The sequence below is a fragment of the Solea senegalensis genome, unplaced genomic scaffold, assembly GCF_019176455.1.
Source record: "Solea senegalensis isolate Sse05_10M unplaced genomic scaffold, IFAPA_SoseM_1 scf7180000017784, whole genome shotgun sequence".
Classification (NCBI taxonomy): Eukaryota; Metazoa; Chordata; class Actinopteri; order Pleuronectiformes; family Soleidae; genus Solea; species Solea senegalensis.
This window is the reverse complement of record NW_025322521.1, coordinates 20,445-44,744: the sequence shown is the minus strand read 5'-3', so window position 1 is coordinate 44,744 and position 24,300 is coordinate 20,445. Positions and strand designations below refer to the sequence as shown.

Genomic DNA, 24,300 nt, shown 5'->3' with positions numbered 1-24,300 from the left:
ATCATGTCTTCTTGTTGCTGCCAATGTCGTCAGGTGCTGGGTTAGACAACAGCCATAGAAATGTAAAAAAAAAAGTGTCTGTGTGGGTTGGAAATTCTCGGCAGGAGAATTTAGAGTTAGCCACTCTAACGGCGCAATTAATTATAAAATCTGAAAAGGTTAAAAAAAAGTGCAAAATTTAAACTGCAATTGCTTATAAAACATTAATAGGTATCAAAATGTTGATTCAGGTGAAAAAAAAGTCCCAAGTCTTGTGACCTGTTTATAGATTCAACAACGTCTCTATGTTAAAGTATGACGACACTGTGAGGCTCCAAAGTGGGCTGGGTTGACCGTTTCCCATTCATGTGTATGTGCAAATTCTTTGCAGTTTTTTGTGATTTTTATCACCGTGGTTACTCGAAGAGAATAGTCATGGCACCCCATTACCGATCAATCCGCATGTTTTGATATGGATATGTGGGGGTTTTCTCAAAGCTGCGGGGCGACTTTCGCAGTGAAATTTGGCATAAAAAAAAAGGACAAATAATAATAATAGATGACTGCTTTGCAATGCATCTGCAGTTGATTTGCATTGCTAAGCAGTCACTCTAAAAACATGTTGCACAGTGCAGCTTTAAATCAATTTCAACAAGAATGTTGGAATATGATTTTGAGCATGCACAAAAAAATGACTTTTATTGAACAGATTCTCCATTTCATCTCTCTCTCTCTCACTCTCTCTCTCTCTCTCCTCATAGCATAAGCGCACTGTCCACTCACGATGAGTGGGAGTGTGCAGCATTCAGCGTGTCACGGTGTCTCTGCTGCGCGTCTTCTGACCCCTACAGTGAGTCCAAACCTTTGCGTTCCTCCATGTGAAGCAGCCGCACGCACCGGGGCACGATGCTTCCAAACACCTGGATGGATGTGGAGGAGGCAGTTTGTGGCACTTGTGCCTTTGGAGTTCCGTCTTAGCGCGTCTTGTGTTGGGAACGAGATGTTCTGGATGTATTTTCTCCGGAGATTTTAAAGTGCAGAGAGAAAGAAACGGCCAGTCAGCTGTAACCATGTGGAGAGAGGACTCTTGATGGAAGCACTGGGGACGAACAGCCACTCTAACAGGGAGAACCCTTATCTGCGATTTGTTTTGGAACAAAAAAGAAACCCAGGATCCTTCGATGAGGAAAAACACAGAGGAGAGATGGTAGAGAAGTAAGTGTGGAAATAAGTTGAAATTGATCTTTACAGTATAATAAAAAACAACAACATTATTTTACCCATATGTGCTATTTTCATATTGGCATTGAGTTAATTGATGGATTTGTGGATTAAATAATACATCAGCTGTGTTATGATTTGCATGAAAGTGAGTCTCACTAAGCCTCCAGAGTTATGCAATTCTGCAATGTTTATGTCATGGTATAGTTTCACATGTTACTGAGCCTTAACATAAGTTGTTGTTTGCAGTGAAATACTTGAGTTCATGTGGTGATTATGTAATCCACTTGTTTTCAAGAGGGATTGTGACAGACGGTTTAATTTTTTATGAGCTTGCATTCAGTCATTGCATTAATCTAGACTAAGGAACCTACTTACAGTCCTGTAGGTATAGACATGATGTTTATTGGCATTTATATGAAGTCTTTGCTTTTAATTGCAGTGCATACACAAACTTGAATTCATAAAGTATCCAGGAGCCTGGATTGATTACCATCATTAGAGCTGAAAGGTTAATGTTGCATAATAATAAGAATAATAATGACAACAAAAGAAAAGAGCTCACATGCTGCACATCACTACACGATGTGAGGTGGCGCTGTTCCACTGACTCGTGATCGGAAATACTGTAAGCACATGATGAGAGAAACTGGCTGCACAGTAACGACACACAGAAGCAGGTGCATTCAGTCATCAAATATTTAGAGAAAGTGGATCAGGAAAACTGACAATATACAGTATTGTTATTTGAGGGAGGGAAAATACAGATGATAAAAGACACTTATACTGACAATGTGTTACTATGAAAAAGAAATGCAATCACAGAAGCTCTAAATAATTTAGCCCATTGTCAAAGGCATCTTCATTCGGATGCTTATTGCCTCCATTCATATTTAATCATTCTCTATAATATGGCTTAAGTAAGAGGTTTATTTTTAAGTTTTTATTTTTCAAAAGATTTGAATGAAAGCCCACCTAGTGAAAGACACTATCATCTGTCATTCAGTAACAGTCAGATAAATTGATTAACTGACAATAGAGCGTGCACCCGTTTTCTTTAAGCTGCACTGTGCAATGTTGATGATATTATTCTACCTTTGTTTTAGTATTGAGTATTAAGGCTCGGGCAAGAAATACTATCAGACCTGGCTGAGGGAGTGTTTGTGTGTGTGCAGCAGCAGCACAGGACTTCCACAGGATTGAACGACTGTCCAATCACAGACAACATTCACCACCGCGTCACATGTTTGTGATAACGGCTTTAATCTGTTTGCAGCCATTTTGCTTTGCTAGCGCGATGTTGCTGTTACCTCTGTCTGTCTTCACATGAAACAAATCCCTTCCAGTGTGCAACCTTACAATGTCCATGATGTGGCTGATTTACATCTGCCTTGCAGTGGCTGCACCTGACCTTCTTGACCCAAAGTCTGCTGCCCACAACTCCAAGCCTCGGCTCTCCTTCTCAGCCAAACCGGTGGTTCTGAATACTCCAGAGGACGAGTGTGACACCCGCACTACTGTGATGAGGTGGAAAACTGTGTCAGCCATCTTCTTCCTGGTGGTGCTCTACCTCATCATTGGAGCGACAGTGTTCAAAGCGCTGGAGCAGCCTCACGAGAGTTCCCAGAAACTGGCCATTCTCGTGGAAAAACTGGACTTCCTGGCCATGCACTCCTGTGTGAACTCCTCTGAACTGGAAGATCTGGTGAAGGTAGGTTAAAGTCCCAACAACATTTTATCCTTTGAAATGACTACTTGCAAAGGATTAGGTCACAAATCAGCTATTTTCAGTGTGCTGAATCATTAGAATCAGTTAATTAAAAAGATTAGTTCAGCTCTTTCTGCACGACCGTCTGTCATTGAACTAAAATGAAGCTGAACGGGTCGTGATTCGGCTCATGATCGCCGGCTTTAGGCAGTGTTCTTGCTAAATACCCCAGACTCCTCTGTTAAATATTGAGATTTTAGACATTTCCTTGCTAAATGTTGGAGATTAACGTATGTTTTCAGGATTTTTAACTGATCTGCAGTTCGGCGTTGTTTGGTTTGATTGGACTAGGAACTTCACCAGAACAGGTACTAGAAAAAGTACCAGGTACCAGGTACTGTCACTAATGGAAAGCCGTGCCAAGCTGAGTCATGATTGAACTGTAGAGTGAAAAAGCGCCATATGTGTTTATGAGTTTGCTGGACACAAAGACGGGGAGTATAGCACCGCCAGTTTTTACCTGAGGATGGATGGATTTTTTTTACAAGCAGTCAAACAACCAAAGGAGTTGTTAGTTTATGCATAATTAATTTGTGGCCGCTGGAGGTTGTTTCACGTCCATATTTTCCATTACCATGATTTTTACATCTTACCTCCTGCTGGAATACAAGACCCTGCACTGTGAATCCCAGTGTTTATTAATGCAACAGTAACCAAGTTATGTAATATGTACGTAACTGTAATATTATACAAGGAGAAACGTGTAATCCATAATCTCTGAAAGCCTTATTATGTATTTATTTTTCAGTGGCTTTACTTATAATGTGGAGCCTAAATGTGCAACGTGTAACTTGTGCGGAATTTAAGCAAACAGACCAATTATAATCTACACTATATCATTAGAAAGCAAAGTGAAACCCATTCAACATAAATCTTTGATTGCAAAAATGTGATATGTGACTATATAGACATTGACAGACCGGTTTCATAAGAGATCCAAATCCTTGACGACTCTTTCAGACATTTAATTTGCCTTGTGATGTTAATTACAGTTCTAAATGACAAGAGCTGAAATATGGAGCTTATCCCAGCTAAGTATGGTATTGTAGCTGAACCACTTCTGTTCCAACCACAAAGGTCCCTCTCAGTGCTCAAGTAATTAACTGACATTTTCCCAGTTTGCTTATGAATTAAACATTCATCTTTAACGCTAGATTTATATGGATTAATATCTTAATTCAACACTACCGAGTGCTTTAATTTCTCAGATTACATTTTATTATTAGGTAATGCGTATATTCACCGTGATTACAGCACAAAGGCTTGATTATCACAGTTAGTGTTGGCGCTTTTTGGACTAAAATGAAGAAGCTGTTGTTAATTCATTTTTCAAATCCTGGGCAAATCTCTCCCTGTTTACATGTCAGCATGTAAGTATGTTTGATGTACTTTATAGCATCAGGTGTTCATTTCTAGTCAATGCATATTATTCACCTTTATGCTCAATAAAGTTCCATACGTTTATTACCATAGATTTCCCCACCTATGTCTTCCTCAGATCAGCTGAAGGTTTGGCGGTTAGGTGTAAGATATGTGCTATAAATAATGTATGATGCACTTTTTCATCATCTGAGTTTGATAGGAAGAAACGCTGTTGGTCAGATTGAGCATTAAATACAAAAATTTATATACAGTGGATTTTAAATTGAATCTATTGCAGGTAGCTGGTATGTTTTTAGCTTTTGGTTTTCTGAACAGATGTGATTGGATATATTTTCTAGAATGACTGGAGGAAAAAGCTCTTTCTTCTTTGTTATTATAGGAATTGTGCCGTAAGAGGCGTGGTTTTGACGAGGAGAGGCTGATAGCAGATGGCAGTTTATGTACAGAGATGGTGGTGATTTCTGTCCTGGGATCAGTGTCCAATAGACTGACTGTCAGCTAATATTACCGTTGTCAGAAGTGACTTAATGACTGTATATCCCTGGACAGAGGAAATCCGTGCTCTGTTAAATCCATTATCTCTTGAAAAACAGGCTACAAGTACAACAACAACAACAACTGTTGTGTTTTCTGTGAAGAACAATAGCAAACAATACTGCAGGTATGCGTTGTTATTATTATTGTTCAGCTTATGCCAATGCTGGTCATCATTATTTTATTCTTCTTACTGTTTCACTTTTGGTATCAATCAGTCCAAATGAAAACATTTGGCTTGGTAAAGATAAATGAAGTTGGAGGCGGTAAACAATAGCTGCAAGTGTGGCTCAAGGGATGGTTCCAATATCAGCCCAAGGAACAATTGGACGGTTGCAATGAAATGTTGTTCCCATGGATAAAAATGGACATCATCCTCCGGTTTCATAGCTGAAGCGATCTGTGTGGAAACTTCTCACTTGACGGGGTTGTCAAACGTACGGCCCGGGGGCCAGAACCGGCCCGCCAGAGGGTCCTATCCGGCCCACAGGATGAATTTGTTAAAATTTGACATCACGAATACAATCTAATCGTTATGTCAAATACAATATTTTTCACTTCCAGATACCTGTGACTAAATATTTGTACCTTTATAGATCCAGTGTGATGCGTAAATGGTAAATTTAGGCATAATATTGTTGAAATTGCACTTATATTTCTCAAGGAATGTCATGTTTTGTAAAAAGATGTAATGTAAAACAAAGGAGACAAACATTTGGAGTTCTTTACAGGTACAGGTTTGACACCCCTGCTTTACAACATCAGTAACTTTACATTATAATTCAGTAGTTTCAGGTCATCTTTAATAGAGCATGATGTTAGGTTTGTGAACTTTATTCCCATTTTAGAGAGAAAGAGCTGATATTGATATATTGATTGATATTTAGAGAGCTGATATTGTCTAATAGGAGCCTGTTATGGGTGACGTCGGGACCAGTTGCCTCTTGGTTGTTTCCGATGTTATTGTTCTATGAGAAAGAAGATTTTGATCATTTTCATTTCCAACTTTTCACTAATGCAGGGAAACATCTACGCAACAATTAGGTCACCTTTAGAAGAACAACCTTATATAACTGGATAGAAATCAGAATAAGATGGTAGTACCATTATCATCTTTAAAATGAACACTGTAACATGATAGACTGACGCCTGGTGCTATTGTAATGACATCAGTTGAAAATAACTTTTCTCCATTTTCCATTTAGTTGAATTTTAAACGGGGCCTGTGGTTTTACTGGCCGGTGTTTGCGTTGTCGCTCGTACAGATTAGTTTTCCTCAGCTTCTACCACATGCACAATGGATCCACAATGAGTGACACCACCTCGTTTAAGGTGAATGAGCACCATTTCAATAGCTCAATATTCACCAGTTAAAATAGGATAAAACTAATTAGTGTAATGGATCGTCTGCTGTGTAAGGGATAAGCATATGCCCCTTTATTATGAGCCTGAAAGTGTCTAACTGAATGTGCTGAATGACCTCTGATGTATAACACCCTCTCTCTCAGCCAAAAATAACTTGACAGCCAGCTGTTCCCTGTCCTCGTAAATGTCTTTCATCCAGTTGAGGGTTTGTTTTAAGGCAACGAGTGAAACCTCTAACTGACCTCTGTGCTGAATCAGCTCATTATTGTCACTGTATTAGATATTTGATGTTAATGTCAGTCCTGAACCTCCGACACAAACTGGGAAATGAACAGAATTAAGATCAACTATTTCAGCTCAGGAAAAATGGAGCGTTTTGCCAGTGTGCGGTGCATTTAAGTGCATTTTAATGTTTTATTTAAGGCTATTAGGCTCTAAAAATGAAATGCTGTTCAAAAGAATTTGCTGTCCTGTTTCAATGCAGGTTTCCACTCATTTAATTATGTATACAAACACACTTTTGAATGTTGTCTTGCATTATCTCGCCTTATCATTTCTGCTGGCCGCGATCAGTTTGCTTACAACTGGGTGCCAAAACAGTGAATTAATATGGCTGCTTTGGCTGAGAAACAAAGGAACCAAATGAGCCAAGCTTGTCTGATTGTGTGTTTTGCTAAATGACTGTTTTCAGATGAGCGGTGGATGTGGGGTTTCTATCACTGTGCCCGTCTCCGTTATTGTCAGTTTGAAATGATTAAAGACAGTGCTGGGTCACATTAGTGTGTGATGTTCATTGTGTCTGCCTGCCTTTGTTTTTCCCTTTTGGATGTCTCATTAATGTCAAGACAAATTAGTGAAATTCCGCATCTTAACCTCCACAAACTTTGTTTGAAAGTGACACACACACAAATTAAATCTCTCTCCTCCTAATGACCATTTACGTCATGTTTCATCAGTGCATGTTTTTGCCTAAATTTCATCCATTTTGTTTTCTACACACAACAGTCGCGGGTTCATAATCTGAATGATTACATTCTGCTATTACTGTGACCCTGAAATGTATATGTACACACACACAAAATGCAGACTATGCCAGTTGTGGAGCACTGTAGGCAGTTGTATATAGTGAACCTCATTATTTCACTATTACTTCCCGGCTCCTGAGGGTTTATTGATCGCAAATACAGACGTTAGAGATCATGAAACTTGGTTTCTCCCCACTAATAGCATACCATACTAGAATAGCTCATTTTTATTCGTCTCAGGTGGAAGAAAATGTACATATTCATAGGTGAATGAAAGCTGAAGTCCAGCATTCCTCTTCGATTTATTCAAATAATATCCAGGGCAGTGCACCGTCTTCCCGAGAGATTCTCTAAACATTTCTTTTTCATTTATTCTGAGAATCCACACTCATGAGAATAAATCTCACTGCACTGTCGTTGAGATAAGGCTTATATAGCATGAAAAATTGCCCTCACCATCTCTCAATTGAAGCACGGACTGCACGTATGGAAATTCTGAGACAGCGGCTCCTCCATTTCAGGCCGAGGAAGACAAAACCTGATGCTGCAATGTTTCCAGCTGACTCATGTTATTACAGCAACAAAATGCATTTGATGGCTTCATAGAATTACTGCGTGACGCCACACACACTGTCACGCCATACACGCAACACTGGTTTCGGTTATTTCCCTCTCCCGTCACTAAAGTAGGACGAGGACTAGTCCGTTTGGCCACCACAACTCCATCTCTAATCCAAATCCCATAAATAACAAAATGACATAAACTTCCTTATGGGGTTCCTTCTGAAGCCAAAATCAGTAATCAGTCCTACTGCTGCTTCATTAGTGTGAGAACTGCTGGCTCCTCTGTGTGTTTGAGCTTTACAGGGAGGTGAAACGGTCCATTACCTTCAATAAAAATATGGATTTCTATGGATATAAAGAGTGGTGGAAACCTTTTGGCTACGGCAAGTACGATAAATGAGCCTTTCATTTCTAGATATTTTATTGTACAAATGTAAGTGTTTTTGACATTTTGTACAGAAGGAGAAGCCCACGGCATATAAGATTTGCTGTATCTAGTTGCAGCTGTTATGCTTGGACATATTAATAGGCAGTTTACACAACATTAAATTTAGTCGGGGGGGGGGAGGGGGGTCATAATTATTGGTATGAGACAGATGATGACATTACATTAGTGAATCTGTATAAAATGCTGCAGTGCAAACACACCACAGCTCTGTCATGGGGGATCATCTTCCAGGATGTGGCTCTGAGCCTCACAGCTCCTTACGTCTATGTTTAGGTGTCAGTGGGTGTGAGAGGAGACGCTGTGCAGTGGTGTGTGTTTCCTCCAGCTGCTGGCTTCACTGCTCTCTTTGCATCCTGTCATGTAAACGCGGTCCTGAGTGGGAAAACATGTTGCTGCTTCTCAGGGCTTCTCAGATTGAAAGACCTGAGGAAGGTAGACTCGTGTCACACCTACAGTCGTTCTCTGCCACGTACTCACACTCTCACACGTCGGCCTCCCGTTCTGGGGCTGGACCAAAATAATGTTTTGATGATTTTCATGAGGAAAGTGTTTAGACATTATTGTAGCCCGTGCACAGCCATGTCTCAATTTTGCATATACCTGAATCATTGTGAAGCTCCCTCATGCAAACTTATGGGACCAAAGTGTACTAATCATGATGCTACTGTCTTTGCTTTATCTGTCGCCCACATTACTGAAATACAGAATACACAGAATGTGCATATTGTTTAACACTGACAGTGTGTATCACAGTGTGGTCTGTGATTGGCTAAAAGTGAGTTAAATCAGTGACTTTGTTGTTCCTGATTTTAGCTGCTAGTAAAGCCTGTGCTTTTATGTGAGGAGCACTGGGAAGTAAAGATTTATTTCATGTTTCACAAAAGGTGACAGATGCTCCTCATAGTTTCCTCCCGGCTCTCAATTGCTTTTGGTTGGATATTTATCTGTGCTGTCTCTGAATCCTTCCATGACACTCCCTCTGATGTGTGCTTAGTGTCTTTTCTTTTTCTTCTTCTTTATTCTTTGCTGCAGCAAGTGGTTTCAGCAGTTCGAGCAGGTGTGAATCCATCCGGAAATTCCTCCAATCAGACAAGCCTGTGGGACCTCAGCTCCTCGTTTTTCTTTGCTGGAACTGTTATCACCACAATTGGTAAGAAGAGTGATATCTGATGCTTGAGCAATTCTCTTATCTCCTTGTATAACTGTTTTGCATGCAGCGTCTACAAAAATGTGATTTATTTTTTGTCTTTTGATGTACAAAGCAGGGGCACGCTGTCATGTTGATGTATTACATGTAATAGCTTTTGCATAACATAACAAAATGACTCTTGCAAATCATCATCTTGCTTTATTGCACTATAATTGCGGATGGACTTAAGTCACTAATGTTTTAGAAAATGGTTGGCCATTTTCCTTCACATTTGACCTTTCTTAAAGGCATATTTCACCGCTGGAAAGATGAATGTCTATTATAACTGGGTCATCTATGTAGTAGAAATGTGAAATAATATTTGAAGCAAGTGCTTTCTTGGCCGAGAAAGTCATAAAAATTTAATTTTGGCTCATGTAGATCAACAACAACAACTCCCAGCATGCACTGCACTTGCTGCCCTGCGAGAGTGTCACTGTCTAAACTCAAAGCAGACAGAACACAAATAAATATATAATGAATATAAAAATACAAAACTCTCCACCCGTGACTGGTGCTCGCTGCCACCTGCCAGCTTCTAGTTTTCACCGAAATGCAAATAAACAGATTTTTTTTAGAACTCAGTGGGAAACCGAGGTAGGGAAGCACAATGTTTTAAAAATACTACTGCTACTTCTAGCAATACAAAGCCACATGCAAATCGGTGAAGTATTCCTTTAAGCTAAAACATAGCACAACATATTTCCCAGTTTATGGCCGTCATTTCAGTGGGTAATTATTCCAAAAATGTGTAATAACAACAACAACGTGTCTCAGTTTTATCTGGAAAGACCACGACACTGTAAGAGCATAATTAATTTTTTAGGACACCATGTTCATTTGCACTCAGTTACTGTATAATGAATGTCCTTTCATTTGTCCATGCCTACAGCACGTTCATTCAGAATGAGACTCTGTGACACACTTCCTTTTTACACAATCACTCTCCCTGTCTCCTCCAGCTGTAAGAGCTTACTAATCAAACCGCTCACACACACGCACGCACACATTCTTGTACAGCATTCTCAGTGAGGACACTCACTAAGATACCATGCATTCCCTAGTACCTTACTCTAACCTTAGTCCAGCCAAAATGTCCCCTCAAGGTCAAAATGTCCCCACAAGGCAGGTATAAATTCGAGGTTGTCCTCACAGCCTTATACAGACATTCACTCACACTCACACACACACTGACAGCTCATCTTGCTCTTTCACTGGGACCTTGACATAATCGGTGCATCTGTTAAGTGAACTGCTGAGCTCCATTTCACATCTCTACCATCCTGTCACAGCCCAAACCCCCATTTATAAAATGTAATAAATGTAATTCATACTCGCATACATATACATAATACTGAACTGGTCAAAAAGTGCAAAAGAACAATAATTGGCTACTTTTATGTGAAAACAGTTGTGTGTGGGCAGAGTGTGGGTTTTCCCTTCACTCACCTGAGAGTGTTTCTGCTTTTCACAGTCCTTTGCAACAAGTGCGATTGCTGGGATTTGGTGATGTTTGACTAAAGGCTTCATGTTGTTTTCCTCCAAAGTGCAATGTTCTGTTGTGATAAGCTCGGGCCTTTTTCAAACATGAAGAAATGGGTCGCAAAGCGAAGTTGCAAACAAATGGAAAAAAAAGGCTTGTTAGCGTACATAGCGTATCATTTTTTCTTACCGTCTGTTGGTAATCATTTTTGCCTGATTGGTAGAAAATGTTTTGGGGCTATTGCTGCTACGCAAAAGAAAACATCACCTATCAGAGAGGCAATTTCAAAGGTCTTTGTACAAAGTACAACAAAGCCCAGAGATGAAAACATTTCTGCAATCATGCTAGACATCACTGGATTTGAATTCTCCTGGCTTTAATCGATTCAGCTTCAGGTGGTCAACAAAAAAAACATCTTCACAAATTGATTTGCTCAAGCTCACATCTTTGATTCTCTTTAAATCTCTTTTCACCTACACAAGTATCTTGCTGCATTTCTCCATCTGGGACTCCTGAGTTACGGCTCAGCAGCTGCTTTATTCCTGTTCATATTCTCCACAGATCTGTGCCATTATAATTCACTTTTTATTTCAACACGTCATGTGGTGTGTGTAGAACTATATTTTCTGACACGCATCATGGCAAGAAAGAAAAAGGCAGTGAATGTTTGACAATTTTGTTGAACTAAAAGTCTAAAAAGCTGCGATGGCAGTGATGAAAAAGGCCGAACACAAAAGTCATGACAGCTGCTCACATGCAGTTAGACAAATGCTCTTGGATAAATTGAATAACCAACAATCACGTCTGACGTTTGCATAGAATTCAAAGAGAAGTTGATTATTCTGTCATGAGCCCATTTTCCACCGCAGAAACTTTTCTCATTTACCCAGGATTTAAAAAAAAAAAAACGGCATGTTTACTCTGAAATAACCCAGGCAGAAACTTTCCCTCAACCCCAAACTTTCACTGAAAGTAGTCCCTGCTCACTAAGAGCGACTTTTCACATTACCAGCAACTGTGTGCTGAAGAACACTGATTGATGGAACACATTTTGCAGCTCTTTAAGCCAGTGTGTGTGACTGCAACCCACCTTTAAGCAAGACCTTTAAACAAGAAGAACTTATATTATTATTATTTCGCTATCGGTCATTTCAAAAAATATGGAGCAAAAGAAAAGGACGTAGGACAAGTGGACGATGAGGTCCAGGCTCTTTTGAGGGTATTTGATGAGGAGGAGGTTCAGCGGAACGACCGAGTGTATATCTGAATAGCCAACGAGCTAGCGCAACTACATCAACCTGATTTGAATACACTGAATACAACACATTTTCAATTCTTCTCCCCGGGTAAATGAACTCCTGGTAATAAAAAGCTACTGGAAGCAAACGCAGTATCAAATACTGTTTTGCAGGGAACCAGAGGGTGTTAAAAATAATCCACCACGGCCACTGTAGCTGTGAAATGTGCGTCTTAATTGACAATGCTCCTCACACTTGGTATCACTCCACACCAAGCGAGACTGGGTTTCTCTTTTGATGGCTGCCTGCAGCTCCTCCCTCCCTCTCCCGAGACAGATGATTGTAATAATGAAGTGAAATGAAACAGTTAACTGTTGTTGAACATGTACAGTCAGGTTTATGTTGTAGGAGCAGGTCATGCAGGAGTTTTTTGTTTACCAGGATATGGACTCTAGTAAGCCCCATCTGCTTGGCTGCACATGATTATTGTTTTGGAGCGAAGATGAAAGGCCGCAGAGCAGTGATGGACTCACATTAGTGTGTGTTTCCACGCATGCACACACTCTGCGTACAGCATACTGTTTGCTATGCCTTTTCATTGTTCTCATGTTTGTTTCTATTTATGTTTTTGCTCAGGACTGACAGTGAGGATTATAAACTATTGTCTAAGTCAGACTTTCATCTCTCACTAATGATATTTCACAAAACAAACTGGGCTTTTTTTTGGGAGAATCTCTGGATTAAAGTTTTCTCATCTCCAAAGTTTTCTTTGAGCTGATATTGAGGAACTAATATAACCACATTGCACCTGTAGGAAAAAGAAAACCTCTGTGTGGCGTCTCTTTGCCAAAAAAGGGCAGAAGACGGCACCACATGCTCACTGATATTACCAAAATTAGGAAAATGTGAATAAAAATACACAAAACAAGCTTCTGTTTATTCATTATTCATGTTAATTTCCCCAAGGAAACCTCCCAAAGGGATCAATAAAGTCGTCTGTCTGTCTGTCTGTCTGTCTGTTTAAATGAACAGGTTTTATGCAATAAATAAAGTCTGATGCTAAATGCATTGCACACTCAAAGCACATTAAACTGCAACAATGAGTTGATTTATTAACTGATTACTAAATGAATCATCAATTATTTTTATAATCAGTTCATTGGTTTGTGGTGTTTTTATAATATAAATAAGATTTCAGATTTTTTTGAATGTGAATATTTTCTTTTCTACACAGAAATCATTAAGACTGATTAATTAAACATCACCATTTCAGGGTTTTCGTACATTTTATGGACCAAACAACATATTGATTAATCAAGAAAACGCATTGAACGCATTAATTGTTTGTAAAGGTAATCGTTAGTTGCAGCCCGACATTAAACCCATTCACACTTCACCAGCTTTTAGGGGCCACTGCCTCCTAATTACTCTGCTTCACTTGTTTCGTGAACATAAAACTGTTATTTAGCAAAAAATAAATAAAAAATACACAAGTAATGCGAAAGAAGTGTGCAGAGTGTCTCATGGAAACAGTCTAATATATAAAAAGTAAAACAAGCACAGTCCCGTCTGTTATTTACTTGGGTTATCCATTTCTTTGTCAGGATTCGGGAACATCTCTCCTCACACCGAAGGAGGACGGATCTTCTGCATCATCTACGCTCTGCTGGGGATTCCTTTGTTTGGATTCCTATTGGCTGGTGTCGGGGACCAGTTGGGGACGATTTTTGGCAAGGGCATCGCCAGAGTGGAGAAGATGATTGTGGTGAGATGCTAAGTTTCCCTCTGTGAATCACCAGGTGTGTGCAATGAGCTGTTTTCATTTGACCATTTTACAAGTTCATTATCTGACTCGGGGCGGGGGGAAAGGCAGCTGTAAAATGGTGTTGCTGAAGATGATCCCATAAAGGGCTGCAATATCCAAGTGTAAAGGTTACAGCCTGCACTGTAAACAAAACTAAACGCTATGTGAGGAGAGTGACGTTAGAAAGTACATGATTCATTTTTCGCCTCAGATTTCAGCCGCCCGGGTGTTTGACAGTGTGGAAAGGAAAGGCAGTTTTAGGTTGCCATGTCAACAGACTCCAGGACTGCAATATATAATGCAGACAGTTTGTTTTCTGCATTGACAGCTTAGCTCGGTACATTACTGTTATGTTAGAGCCATAGCTTTTCTTTCTGCCTACTTATATACTGGAATCAGTGAACTGGTGCCTTCCTATGTATTGTTTATAGCTGTGGAATGAAGAAACAACAGCATACACACATACACACACACACACACACACACACACACACACAAATCAGTAAACCTCTCTGAAATAATGCTTTTAAGCCTATTATCCACATTCCATGTTACAGTGATGTCTGATCACATACAAGAACATAGTCCATGTCTCATGGCTGGTCTAAGTGGACTTTGTAGGCCAGTCTGCCGGATGGTTGGTGATGAGGTTTCTCCTCTCGAGCCAAGTAATCAAACAAGCTGTGCACAATCAATATGGAGGCAATCTGACAGGAACAGTGGTAGTCGAGCAGCCGCCACACTAAAAATGCACCAAAATGATTGTTTTCCCGTGGGAAAAATGGAGCCTGGGTTTCTTTATTGGTAATTTACCAGAAACGTGGTTTGTGAAGTATTTATCGGTTTAACGGCCTCTTTAGCTCATTAAGACATTTGTGTGGATGTTCAATTATAATTCCCAAGTAACTCTGAACAGATGAATGTTTGTAGTTGGCCTCACTGAACATAAATATAAATAATAAATATAAAGAAAAACATCACACTTCCACAGTGTAGCCGTGACTACGGCTCCGAACAGTACACAATACACGCACACCAGTTTCTCTTTCATCGCCGTGTCTCTTTTCCATTGCTTGGAAAGCGAGATGCACCCTCATTTTTCCCTGCATCCGCATTTGAAAGCCACGTCGCTAACGCGGGTACGCCTGTATCGTTACCAAAGCAACCTATGCTGAAAGGTTATTTAGGTGTGGACACACACAAATCCAGTTTCATCACTTGCATTTTACTCTCAGAGCTGAGACCTGTTTCTCCTGTGCCATAAAAGAAAACAATCTTAAAGGCATTTTCATTATTGTACTTTAGTTTATTTCAGTTTCACAGTCAATTACAGCTCTGTGGCACATTCCAAAGTCTCGGTATCTATTTTCAGTATGAAACAGCAGCAAAGAGCTGTGACGCCAATTAAAACCAAATAAAAAACCTGAAGACTTTGTTTTTGCTCCGTTGCTGGCTCTGTGATATCGATCGAGAGAAGTTGTTCTGAGCTATGGAAAGTGATTAGCTGCTGTGCCGTGAAGAAAAAGCTCCTCATCAGTCCTTTAAGGAAATACTGGTGCATTTATATGCTTTGGACAGTGCAGAAGTGACATTGGACATCACAGACTTGCTGATCTGAGGTCTGTCTGCTTGTTCAGCTTCCCCTCAGCCTCCGGGCTTTGAGCTTACATAAGTGGAAGGGGAGAGGAGACACGACGCGGGGAACCCGTTGAAAGCCTCGAGTGGAAAGTCAGCAGAGAAAACGGCAGCATGTGGGAAACTAAAATTCTCACCATTACAGTTGAACACACTGGTTGTCACTGTGACGAAGCCGTCAGGATGTATGCTATTTTAACTGCATGTGTAAAATCTCACAGGCCATTGACATTGCAGCAAATGTGAGATATGTCGAGTCATGTGACACTTCCCCCCTCAGCTCGGGTGGGCGTTCCATCTGACGGCGGAGGATACGCCACCCGAGCTTTGACAACCTGACGATTGAGATGTTAGACAACAGCAAATGTGTTTCTCGAAGCAGGTCTCGAACAGAGAGTGAATCGTCACAACGTGAAGGAGAGCGAAGATAAATCACACAGAGGGAGAAATACAGTGTGGGCTTCCAAGTGTAATTCTCTTGGCAGCCGTGTCTACCAGAGATTAAGTTCTGACACGACAAACCTACTTTAGGTTAAGAAATATCGTCTCCCGGATTACATTTGTCTCTTAACATATTTCTGACATAACCCGTGACATAGTATTTGAGGCAGATTTTCCCAGGAAGGATTGGTGTTGTTGTGTAACAAGGTGTTACCAAGTGGCGACCGCTCACGACGTCACTCATCAGAATCTTAACACCCAACGCTTCGAGCCTTGAGATTTGTGATTTAACTGTCGCCACGTTGAGGTTTTGTCACAGGAAATTCACACACGTCATCTGCAACCACGCTCCTATTGGATGATACCAGGTGTCTATTACACTGTGTCCACTTACAGTATGTGTGCCCTCATCCATTTTCCCTCTAAATTGGAAGATAATTCACAAAATTGACATTATAAGCTATTGAAGAAGACCTGAAACTAGCAGTCCATTTGAACGAGGAAATGAGTTTCTACTTTTCACTTGTGTTATAACATGGGTAAAGATTTTTCTGAATAGTTAATGGTCTCAAACACTAGTTCCAGGAAAATAGATGAGAAATGAAAGCACGTAGAGTAGGAGTGGACACTGGTGTCATTCACAGCTTGTAGGTGCCTGGTTGCAGGTATAAAGGTCATATTGTGCGAACATCAGACTCATTTCAGAAACAAGAAGAGTCCATGTTGACAAGTTAACAAAAAGGGAAGCGACACAGAGATTTCTACACAACCGATCATATTTTGTTGAACAAGACCACAAAATCCAATGGAAGCATATTGTTTGTATTCACAGTCTCTGAACCCCCGTTGGTTGCTAAATTCCTTTCAAGCATGCCCCCCCCCCACTAATTAAAAAGCTGTTTTTTTTCTACTTCAACGATCCTTTTATTTCCCCACAGAAATGGCAAGTCAGCCAAACGAAGATCCGAGTCATCTCCACGCTGCTTTTCATCCTGTTCGGGTGCCTCATCTTTGTGGCCCTGCCAGCTGTTATCTTCAAGCACATCGAAGGCTGGAGCACCCTCGAGTCCATCTACTTTGTTGTCATCACCCTCACCACCATCGGCTTTGGAGACTTTGTTGCCGGTGAAAAAGGTTGAAACTTCCTTTCTTTCTTTCTTTCTTTGTATTCATGGGTTATCATTCCACTTTATAATCAGTATAGTCAGTCGGACTCAACGATGTGCATCACTGTGACTAAATAATTAAAATGATCTGAGGCAAATAACACTTTAAGTTACACACATGAAAGTCATATTGATTTTCATGTCCACTCAGCAAGAAAACCATGATTTTAATGTCCTAAAATCCAAGTCAGACGTCACCAAATCGTCACAGCAACAATGTTGTAAATAATCGCCATCATATCAAATCTGCCCCATTGTTGATAAATGGTTGTGATTGGCCTGACCTGGTGGAGGTCTGTCTGAATGGGAGGGGACTGGATCCATGTGCGAGAGAGAGAGCGATTGAACACAAGTTCACTGACTGATGTGGTTTCTAGGTTACAGAGAAGCAGATGGCAAAAATCACAAACACTTAGCAGCAGGATTAAATTTTCCTGAGCGGGCCTAATGATTATAGATTAGATTACACCACCTGTGCCAACCCATGTAGTTACAGTAGATTAATCATTTTGGACCTGTTACATACACTGCTGTTGTATTGGATGCTTCTGTCACAGTGCAGTGAGCAGCGGTGACTGTCTGTGTCCTTTCAAACAGGGTTGATATTTCAAGAATTGAGCCAATGCTACAGAACATAGTGCTGAACCTGAACACATGACTATGAATATAAAGATAGACTTTTTTATTCTATTATTCTATTATTACGAAGTATTGGTTTGAATTTTACTGGCAAAATGATGACATTCATAAAGGCCGTCACCTTAAACAGAATGAAAGTTTTATCTCATCTGCCCTGATTCAGAACGTGTTCTTCCTTTCAGAGGAATGAACTTGGATGAGTGACACGTATTGGAATGATGTAACAGTATTTTATATCTCGGTCCTGTAGGTGGGACAGAGGGTCTCGAGTACCTGGACTACTATAAACCCGTGGTGTGGTTCTGGATCCTGGTGGGCCTCGCTTACTTTGCGGCTGTGCTCAGTATGATCGGAGACTGGTTCCGGGTCATCTCCAAGAAAACGAAGGAGGAGGTACGTGACGCTGTGCTGTGAGATACGTCACACTAGAAGTGACAGAGAAGGAAGATAAGAAACCCCTCACAACAAAGGAGAAAAATGTTTCTTTTACAGAAACCTGGGTCACCTTCACAATCAGTTGCTGGAGCATTTTGCTCCTGGAAATCCAATTTTCCTGATCGATGTGAATTTCTCTGCAAGACCAAATTATTTATGTCTAGACTAACTGTTCCCGGCCAATCTGATAAACACAGAGGGTTTCTCTTTTCATTCGATGTGAGATTAGTAGTGTCCAGCCGACAATCTGGCGAGGGTTTGATTACTACACGACTGAAGTGCTGCCCGAAAGAACGAAAAGAAAAGATCGACCATTTGATCCCAACAAAGCAACAAAGTGTTTCACAGTTTGTGAAAATAAAAGAAAGGGATTATCTGGGGTCTGTTATGTCTCACATCCAGGATTTTCATTTAAAGACACTTACTGAAATATATTCTGGATCGGTAGAAAACAACAAGATTATAGGTTTCAGGAGCACAGTCCATTACTAGTGTGTTCTCCAAGCTCCACAGCTTCAACTAAACCTCTTGACACAGGCATACATCACATGATCATTACTCAAGTATCAAACTACGGTGCAGATACAGAACTACTTATCCTCAGCAAGTCAAACCAGTCAAAATACATTCACACTTGTCTTACAAAAGGCTCCAGTGCTGCAAATTATAAGATTAAAAATGTGCCTTCAGTGAACTTCATTCTGTAACCGCTACGTCGGTTTCTCTCCAAACATGACTGGATTAAAACACAGATTTGTTGCGGTCAACCCAAAAGTATAATTAAGGAATACAAGTGAACAAAAATGCAGGTCTTGATATTGAATTTAGTATGAATTAAAGAAACAGATTTACAGTGAGACACGAGGCTGGGACTGACAGCTGGATTTTGAACCGTGAGTCTTATTGCATTAGTAATACAGCCTTGTCATCAAGAAGTCTGCTGGTTGTATTTGTTTTTGTGCTCTCTGTATCTTTCAGACTGTCATTTGACAAAATGGAACAGAGACAAGTACAATGAAATATAAAAGTGAGGAAATTCTGTGATTTGTTGTGTATTTCCAACTTTTGCTGCCGTGGTAAAACTTTTCCTTCAACGCCTATAAACCCAAATAATATGACTATACAATATATTATATACTATATAATATTGTCTGTCACATCATGTGCTTAAACCCTTCGTCCCCTCATCATGACAAAGTAACAACCCCCCGTTATTTTCCACTTCACTCAGCCATCATTCAGAAGTGATAAATCACACAGAGTGGAAGGGAAAGTATTCCATTTCAGGTAAAGGTCAGCACATTTATCTATAACTCACTGAATTAGTTCCCAAAACATTCTGCTCCGGTATTAATTCCTACTTTTATTCTATTTTAAAATCTCCATATATGTGCTTGACCTTTACAATAGATGGGGAAATGCATTGCAAATAACAGATGAACGTTCTTTCATGGGCTCTGCTGATAGAGCAGAGACTTGGAAAAATGCTAAAGGACAAGAGTTGTTAAACAGTGCTCCGATCAGATTAATGCACGTGACATTTATTTTCACACGACTGAACTCCATTAATTAGGCTCTTGGTTATTTAGGTGATTTATTCCCATCAACCTATTATATCTGACATCAGTGAAAACACTGAAAAACAGATGGTTTGAGTGCAATACAGATTATTTATTAATATATTAAGGCCCATAAGGACTTAAGGACAGCTTTGATGTTTAATTTTGTATCTCCGAATTCTACATAGCTATATAAATATCTTCATCATAGGACCAGTGAAACACTTCACTTAAAATACATGTTAAATAACGCTTTGTATTATGACACTATCACATAATTAGAGTGTTTGCTCAGTGGCATGTCTCTCTCAGTCTGAGGACTCCAAAATAAGGAGTACTTTTAAATTATCCCACATCCCTGTCAAGGTGTGTGTGTGTGTACTTGTTAACCTGTCCAATAGTGGACCTCGGCGTTGTAACACAGTAACCAACAGGGGACCTCCATGCCAACAGGGGACATTTTTCAGGTCCCCTGCTTTAGTTCATGCTAAAATCATGTCTCAGACCTTCTGATGATTTTTTGAATTTTTGCCAAAAAATGTGTGTGTGTGTGTATGTGTTTGTTGAGAGACCCTCCTTAGCAGTGCCCCAACTGACTGTAGCCGGGATTTCAATGCTTCATTCACACATTGTGTTTCTTAACATGTTGGGTCTTGCCACTCCTGCTCGCACGCGCAGAGAGTGTGTGTGTGTGTGTTCCCTTCCCCTGCATATGAAGGGAGAGCCTGATTACAAAGTGGCACCAGCTGTGTCAATCAGCTCACCTGTGACTGCTTTCCTGAGCCATCTCGACACTGGCTGCCAGCCACACCCACCTCCACAAAGGCCTTTGCCAAAAGTAAAGGCTTTTTCTAAGACTACAAATACCAAAGTGATTAAACAAACTTACACATGATTACTATATTCAGTTTCAGACAATAAATACCCCAAAATGGATGAATGTGTTTCTTGAGTGTAAACAAGTTACAGCATCATACCACCATTCTATATGCTTTGTACTACATTTATCATTTTCTACAACACAACTAAAGCCGCTGGGTTTTATTTTTCAGAAAATTGTCTTGCACCAGCTTTCATAACACCCATGCTGCCCAGACGACATTAAATGAGCCTGCAGGCATCAACATTCATTCTTCTCTCTGCAGGTCGGGGAGTTTCGGGCTCATGCAGCCGAGTGGACAGCGAATGTGTCAGCAGAGTTCAAAGAGACCCGGCGGCGGCTCAGTGTTGACATCTATGACAAGTTCCAGCGCGCTGCGTCCATGAAGCGCAAGCTGTCATCCGAGCTAGGTGTGAATGCATCCATGAACCAGGAAATGACCCCTGGCAAGAGGACGCTGTCGGCCAACCTGTGTGAGAACAGGGATAGTTACCCCAACTTGACTCTTTCCCTCAGTCCTGTGTCGGGGGCCCTGACTCGGAACGGCAGCCTCTACCTGAATGGCCTCAGCCCAGACTACGCTGACCGGCGGGAGATCGCCATCATCGAAAATCTCAAATGAGGAGGAGCATGACATATTAACACTTAATACACACCTCTGTGCTTACTGACTGAGTCAAACACAGATCAGTCGTCATCCTCTGTACTTTCTTGTGCATGTACACAGCTCCTTGTCATAGCATCCATGTTGATATGATGGACAGCTGTGCTAGTGACTGAGCAGCAGCAGAAGCATATTTCTGACTGGAAAAGGCTGGAGTTCCACAAACTTCTGTCTGTGCATGACTTTGATTAAAGCCCATCTTTGAGGTAGCGGCACACTGGATACAATCCTCTCATAAAAGCCACATAAAGGCCTGTAAACACAGAAATAAAGACATTCATGAAACTTAGAAAGCAATAGACATATATGTACTCCTCACCAGAGGCCCTGAAATCTGCATCAGATAAAGAGGACCCTCAGAATGTGTCTTTTCCTTTAGGTTTAAAACTTCTCACTGTATAAATCTGTATGCCTTCTTGCATTCACCACACAATCTGCTCTCACTGAAGACATGAATGTTGACATTCTTCTTCCTCCATGACTGACATTCAGCTTTTCACCCCAAGGAATATCCCACTTGTGCCTTACTGAATTCTGTGCTGTGTCAGCGAAGATGAAGATGCGTTAACGGCATCTCATACATGCACAGTAGTGATGAAGACACACTGTATGTTGTGCGATGTATCTTTATTGGAAACAGCATTGAATCTTTTCAAGAGGAAGTGACTTTCATCACAAAAGAGTAATTCATTCATTAATAACAGAGAAAAGATGCCACCTCTCTGTCTGCCGGTGAATTTTAATTTGTCACTACTTGTTTTTGACGTGCTGGGATTATCATGTCAACCACGCGGTGCCACACTCTTTGTTCAAACCCTAATCTGTGCCATCCCAAAGTAATGCAAATGAAAAGAATCTCAATCCAAGTCCTCAAAAATGCATCAAAATGGTGTAATTTCTTCCAGTTACAAAGGCATTTGCTGCTATGGTAACATAGTGCATTGAAAGCTGTGGAACTGTGCAGCATAAATTTACCTGACTGATTTTCTTGATGTTGGGAGTTGGGGAATATTATTTCTACAGATAAAAGGTGGGCATCATTAAGTCTTGCCAATACTGAATGTAAAAACCTACATATCACTGACCCACTTATCAAGATAATTACATATCTATGAGTTACATCTTTTAGATATCGAGGAACCAATTTACTGAACCCCCCTCTGCATCTGAATGTGTTGATTAAGATTATGCAAATGGAAAGAATCTCAATCTAAATCCTTATATCAAATATTTATTTAGACTGCAGTATTTGAGGTGTTCTCATTTAATATATTTTTGAAAGATGGATTGCATTTGATGCCAAAAATTCTGTAACATTGAATACAATACAATTAAAAGTGCTGTTTTCTGTTTGTAGCATTATAGAGTACATACAAAATACAGAGTATCTCACAAGACAGTATTTCATGCGTCTGAAAGTATGGGTTATTACGTCAAATAAAACAGTATCAGATAATGATTCGTACTGGTTGCACCTAATAAATTAGGCTTTCCATTAATATAACTATGTACACTCAGACTGAATAGAAACTTGATTGATTGGATAAACTTTATCTATTAGGTAAAATATCACAAAAATAATATAAAATACATTTAAATTCAAATTACAATATTTTTATCCTAAATTATCAATAAGATAAAGTGGATTTATAATTAATCTTAAGCACCCTGTATTTCTGCATGCATTCTTATAAATAAATGCAATAAAATGATAGTTACACATTTGGTCACACTTTAGATTAGGGAACACATATTCACCATTAACTATGTGCTTACTAACATGTATATAAGTAGCATACCAGACCTTTATTAGTAATTATTAAGCACATATTAACACCTTAATCAGGAAAAATCTTAATTCATGTTGTAATAGAGGTAGAAAAAGGTGTTAATACGTGTTAATAATTATTAATAAAGGGCTAGTGTGCTATTTATGCATGTTAGTAAGCACCTAGTTAATAGTGAATATGTGTTCCCTAATCTAAAGTGTTACCACACATTTGATTGTTTTGGATTATAACGCATAACAGGCAGTATATCACTAAAAAAAGTAGCTTTAATTTGCCAAGTGTTAGTAAATTACAGGTTTGCTCTTCTTCTTAAAGTGTAATTTTTCCTTTTCTTCGACCACTGCTGATGTTGTGCTCTGCCTCTACTGTAAGGTCATCGACTGTCATGTGGAATCAAGTCACACGGGAGTTGAAAAGAGGTTGCGAAGTAAGCGAGAAAAGATACCAGACCTAAAAATAGCACAATGGTTTTTTTTTTGTTGTTTTTTTTAAATTGTGGCTCTATAAAGCAATTAATAGCATTTTTACAGCTGCTGTTTGTGACATTGACTTACAACACACAACGTGCTGTGCTGCCAATGGAGCGTGATGTGATATGTCAGGTCACGCAAGGCCACATGCCAGGATACGTGTGCAGTGTTGTGTTTACAGTAAATGTGTGTGTGTGCATTAATGAACACGTGTGTGTGTGTGTGTGCGCTCTGGGGTTTGAGGAAACTCATTCCACTTCCACCCACACCACAATCGTCTTCACATGGCATCCTCTTCATTTTCCCAGGCTGACGGTTTTTAATTAAATCTGCCGCTCACACCAACATCCCACTACAAGCTGTATGAATGTATCTTTCCATTCACGGCAGAAGAGTCGAGGTTCATTATGAATGTAAGCACATTCATAATTTAACGTTGTGATTTATGGATGCAGAAGAGTTCAATTAGGCCTGTGGGTATAACGTGGAGACAACGTCTTCAAGCCATCCACAGCCATTATTTAGAAGACATAATTATGCACCAATCACAGACATAAAGGGGTGGTCGTGTGGTTTCAGAAGAATCATAATAAATGTGGAATTTATACCCCAGAACAGTA

The 24,300-nt window shown here is 40.0% G+C and overlaps 1 protein-coding gene across 1 annotated transcript; it reads left to right on the top strand.

The window, feature by feature from the left end:
- The first annotated feature begins 863 nt into the window (after positions 1-863).
- Positions 864-23,159, top strand: LOC122764932 (potassium channel subfamily K member 2-like). Its single transcript, XM_044018942.1, has 7 exons — positions 864-1,194; positions 2,598-2,911; positions 9,320-9,437; positions 13,802-13,962; positions 17,016-17,211; positions 18,133-18,275; positions 21,022-23,159. Coding segments are annotated over exons 1-7 (1,290 nt in total). The 5' UTR covers positions 864-1,193; the 3' UTR covers positions 21,379-23,159.
- The last annotated feature ends 1,141 nt before the right edge of the window (positions 23,160-24,300 follow it).